The sequence below is a fragment of the Phoca vitulina genome, unplaced genomic scaffold (assembly GCF_004348235.1).
Source record: "Phoca vitulina isolate PV1807 unplaced genomic scaffold, GSC_HSeal_1.0 scaffold94, whole genome shotgun sequence".
NCBI classification, from domain to species: domain Eukaryota; kingdom Metazoa; phylum Chordata; class Mammalia; order Carnivora; family Phocidae; genus Phoca; species Phoca vitulina.
This window is the reverse complement of record NW_022589797.1, coordinates 1,330,807-1,335,885: the sequence shown is the minus strand read 5'-3', so window position 1 is coordinate 1,335,885 and position 5,079 is coordinate 1,330,807. Positions and strand designations below refer to the sequence as shown.

General features: G+C 54.5%; 1 protein-coding gene across 1 annotated transcript; it reads left to right on the top strand.

The window, feature by feature from the left end:
- The first annotated feature begins 3,573 nt into the window (after positions 1–3,573).
- Positions 3,574–4,757, top strand: HRCT1 (histidine rich carboxyl terminus 1). Its single transcript, XM_032396840.1, has one exon. It carries the CDS (start codon positions 3,803–3,805, stop codon positions 4,094–4,096), a length of 294 nt encoding a protein of 97 aa, XP_032252731.1. The 5' UTR covers positions 3,574–3,802; the 3' UTR covers positions 4,097–4,757.
- The last annotated feature ends 322 nt before the right edge of the window (positions 4,758–5,079 follow it).

Below are 5,079 nucleotides of genomic sequence, written 5' to 3'. Positions count from 1 at the left end.
TCCAGACTTATGAGATAGGTTCTCAAAGTGGTCTTTCCTGATTTGATTTTTAATCTGAAAGTAAATTTCCTGCTTTGCATAATTTCCCCAAATTCATGTATGGATTGACTTTTGAATATTATTTAAATAGAATATAAATTTTGGGATTTTACTATTTTTCCATTTTTTAGATTCTAGTAACCCTGGTAATAAGGTACAATACTTGATATCTTTTTTCATATGTCTAGCAATTTTTCTCTATTTGTTCACTTTAAAGAGGGACCTAGATCTATGTTTGTTTGGTATTATAATTGAAATGGTTCTAGGGGCGCCTGGGTGGCTTCGTCGTTAAGCGTCTGCCTTCGGCTCAGGTCATGATCCCAGGGTCCTGGGATCGAGCCCCGCATCGGGGCTCCCTGCTCAGCGGAAAGCCTGCTTCTCCCTCTCCCACTCCCCCTGCTTGTGTTCCCTCTCTCTCTCTGTCTCTCTCTCTGTCAAATAAATAAATAAATAAATAAAAATCTTAAAAAAAAAGAAAAAGAAATGGTTCTATAAAAATTATGTAGCTTAGTTTCAAGCATGTTGGCTTCAGACAGTGGAGAAAGAAGAAAACCTGGTTGTTTATGGTTTAGTGGAGTGGGCATAGGGTGGTGCTCTACTCCGCCATGATTAGAGCAGGAAGAACTCCTGAGAAGAGGAGAGAAGTTTGCTGCTGTTCTGGGCAACTTCTTTTCAATATTTACCGAGGCAGCCCAAGGTTAGGCAAAGGACTATCTCCCTCCTCTAACTGGCATGAGCACCCAGGTTAGGAACCTGCTGATCATTATCCCTGCTTTTCTGTGCAAAACAAAAGATGGGCTGAGTCTTGGCCTTTCCTCTGAGAGCAGACACTTGTGTTCCTAAAGTCACTCAACTTGTTTCTGCCTGTGCCCACCTCACCCTTATTCCTAGTCCTGGCTGTCTTATCATAGGGCTTAGGGAGGCTCTGGGGGCGTACCCTCCACTACCTCCCGGAGACGCCCTTCCTTAGTCAATGCGTCCATCAATATGGTTTAATTTGCACTATATCTTGTAGAAATCCCTTAAATTTTCCCGACCAGAATTTGTAACAGAGAGGATTTAAGTGCATGGGTTCAAATTATGATCTATAAACGAAGATCTGGAGACTAACTTTTGGCAGGTCAGAATACGAAACTGATTTTTACAGTTTCACCACTAGGTGGTGCCACCAATTACTGAAAACAATGGTTGGATCGTGGGACAACCAAGAACCATTTGTATCTAGAACAAGCACAATTTTGTGAGCTTGTATGGAACTTGTATGCACTTGTGCGTATGTGCACGAGTGTGTGCGCACACAATTCTTGGTGCATGAGTTTACCCACAGAGCAGTTTACAAGGGCCCACAGGCATGTAAGTGCATGCATAAGTCTGTGCCCTGGAAAGTATGGGCATGAAGCTAAATGATAGGAACTCCAAAAGGCTGACCTATCAGCTGTATGGTCTGAAACTCCAGTCCCTCAGCTAGGAAGGCAGCCTGTGGAGTGTGCAGAAGACCAATCACAATGCTACAGAACAGCTTTTCTGACACAACCACACATTCCTCTAAAGTCATCAGTCCTGCAAACCCTTCTGGCCAGTCAGGACTCCAAGGAGGTCTCAGTCACTTCTGCAGTCCCAGAGGACTGTGGTCTCGATACCTTCCCCCAGGTGCTCAAAGCGTCTCATCAAATACCCACCCTGGGATCCTATCTTCTGTCCAGATGGGAAGTGACTCTGCACTTAAGAAAACAAATGTCACGTGTATGTGTGTGAGAGGGGTGGAGCGTTTAGTGTCCACATCTGCCATCGATGTCCCTGTTATCTCTGTAGAAAGTCCCCAGCTGATCTCAGACTCTCACTCTGGATGCCCCCCTCACTCCAGGAATAGTGCTGTCTTCATTACCTGCTGTACAGAATAGCCCACAAAGCTGGGAAAACTTAAGCAAGTTGCTTCCCTTCTCTGGCCTCAGTTTCTCTAACTCTTCAGTGACGGCTGGGTCTGGGTGATTCCCCGAGGTCCTTTGTGCTGACTGAAGCCCTGCATGTCTGCAGTTTGTAGGGTCCTGCCCCCATCCCGTGGCTGGTGTGGAATGGCAGTCTCCTTAGAGAAGAAGGAGAAAGTTCTGTTTGCCTTTCTCCTCTTCTTTCCAGCGGACTTCCCTCCTTAACAGGCCCTGAGAGAAGGCAGGTGGGTTCCCAGGGCCCCAGAGGCCATAGGAGGGAGTTCTCACTCCGGCATCATTAAAAGTTTAAGTGGCTTTCCCTCTGAGGGTGAAAGCCCCTGGATTCATTAGAGCTGCTGCCCCCTGAGTCCAATTTGGTTGAAGGGAACGTTTGGCGTTTTCATCCAGAGAAGGTTTGGGGCCTCCCTGAGAGAGCTCATCTCATTGAGGTCTGAGAGGAAAAGTCCCCAGAGGTCACTTCTTGCCCTGGCACTTTTCCAGAGGAGGAACCGGGCTGGGTCAGGGGAGGGGCTTGCCTAAGGACACAAGGAGGCTGGCTGCTGAAAACATTCCTCCAGGGGGCAGGGCAATGAGCAGCACCAGGGAAAGGTAGGGAGGGTGGGGGGCCTCACTGTGGAGGGCCCCTGGGCATCTGCGGTCTTGTGGGGTGAGATGGAGAGCTGCATGTGCAGAGGAGCTTTGAGGACGGCCTGACAAGCCCACAGCAGAAAGGGTTCCCCAGGGAGATAGTGGGTGCCCGGCCCTGAGGCATGTGAGCTGGATGGACAGTGCTTGTTTAGGATGCACAGAGGGGATTCGGGACTAGGAGGGGCAGGGGAGTCTGACTGCTCAGGTCCTGCTTGCTCTGTAAGTTCTTCACCAGGAAGGAATAGCATGTCACTCCTGCTGTGCAGAAGGTATGGGATGGAGCCAAAAGCCTGCCATTTATGGCCAGTTGAGACTGTTGAACGGGGAACCGGGAGGCTGGGATGGCCTTTCTGAGCTCAGCAGCCTCCTTCCTGCCTCCTGAGCGTGGGCTAACACCCAGACCAGGTGGGACCGAGGACCTAGAGACAGGATTCAGCTTCCCTAATGATGAAAATCTGCCCTTGGTACCTCACTGAGCTCCTGAAGCATGGGGCAATTCATTCCACAGGACCTGTCCCTGTCCCGGAGGACTCGGGTGGCAGGACAGGGAGCCAGAGACTCTCAAATGCTGAGGTCTCTCCGGTCCACACTCCACTGCAATAATATTGATGGCAAATGTGTGTCAGGGACTAGTTTAAGTGCTTTATAAATCTTAACTCCTTGAATCCTTAGAAAACCCTGTGTATGCGGGAAAGTACTCTTATTGGCCATTTTGCAGATGAGGAAATTGAGGCACAGAGAAGTTAAGTAACTCGTGCACAGTCACAGAGCTAGTGAGTTGTGTTGTTCCGGAATCCACATTCTTACTTGCTAAGTTCTACTGTCTAAGAGTGGAGGGAGCTGAGGCCAGGGAGGGGAAGGGGCTGGCCTGGTCACTTGGCCAGGTGGCAGAGATGGGGGGGCAGGACTTCTTGTCCCCAACCTCAGGGCTCTTCCTTCCACAGCCCTGGCTGACAGCGCCTCTGTCCCCACCCAGCCTCCCCATGGACCTCCCCAGAGTTAACAGTCGCCTGGCCTGGCACTTGGCAGGCAGCTCCAGCCCAAAGAGGCTGCGCCCACATTCCCTGGCTGCTCTCCAGCCCGCGGGAGCTGAGACAACAAGGTCCAGGGACCGTGAGGGCTGAGCAGAGGCGGCCGAAGGGGAGGAAGCAGCAAGGAGGCGCCGAGTGGAAGGACTGTCCCGCTCCCGGATGCTAGGCCTCGTGGGCTTGATCACGGGCGCTGCTGCGGCCGTCCTGCTGCTGCTGCTGCTGCTGGCCGCCTGCCTGTGCCGCGGCCGGCAGGACCCCGATGTGGAGAGGAACCGCCCGGCTGCGAGGACAGACCGGGTCCGGTGGGCCCAGCCTTGCTTCTTCCCGCGCCGGGGCCACCTGGGCCGCCTGGGCCGCCTGGGCCGCCCTCACTGTTTCCATCATCCTGGCCACGTGGCTCGCACGCACCATGCGGGCCTCCGGCACCACCACGCCCCCCGAGGCCGCCGCTGACACCTGTGAATGGCAGCCACTGCCTGCCCTTCCGTCGCGGGGACTCGTGGACGCCCGTGCTCCCGTGCAGAGGGGCGCCTCTGGGTGCTAAACGCCGAGTACTGTGCCCGGTCCCGCTGGGCTGCTTCCGCACACTACGCCCCAGAGAACCGAGGGCCACCGGGGGTGGCCCTGCGCACACCGAAGGGTGACGTGGTGAGAGCAGGCGAGGCCCTTCGGGGATGGAGCCGCCTTGTGACTGTCACTCCCAGCGGACGCCGGCGCACGTGGACGCCCAGAAGACGCGCGGCGCTCCTGGAAGTGCTGTCTTCTGACTACTGTACGTACTGTCCGCAGGCCCCGGGCCCGGGGGCTAGCTGGGGGGGCCGGCAACGCCCTCGTGTTTGGAGAAGGCAGTACGAGGCTGCACGGTCCATTCACTTGTGCCTTGACGCAAGAAAATAAAAACCACTAAGAAGCTTTTGTGAAGAGGCTCTTGATTGTGACTCAGGTGGGAGAGGGAGCAGCCAGGCGTGTGTCCGCACTGCCCTGGGACCTTCCTCTCGGACGAGGAGTGAATGCTGGCACGGGCGCCCTCTGCCTGTGGGCTGGAGGGCACCGTGGCCGGCCCTGAGGTGCTCCGAGGGCAGTAGGGAAGGAACGCTCGGGACCCAGGCTCTGAGGGAGGATTTAGGGTTTGCACGCAGCCCTGCCCAGAGAGGGCTGTCCGTGTACCAGGGGGCTCTGGGCCTCTGTGGGACAGTCCAGGGGCTCAGGGAGAAGGGGGATGAGGCCACGCAGGCTGGCCCCCAAGGGCTCTACCTCCAGCGCTTTTCCCAGCCCATCTCCAGGGCAGACGGGGCTCTGGGACCTGCAGAAACCCCACCCTGTGGGCTGTGTTGAATTCAGTATTTCCTTGGTAACTGGGTCAGGGTTTCTTATCCAAGCCTTGAGTCTTCAGCTCCCCGTGCTCACGGGTGCCTGTGTATACCAGAGGGGTGGAG

Excerpts from the sequence above, each read along its gene's own strand:
- HRCT1 (XM_032396840.1), top strand. The coding sequence starts at position 3,803 with ATGCTAGGCCTCGTGGGCTTGATCACGGGCGCTGCTGCGGCCGTCCTG.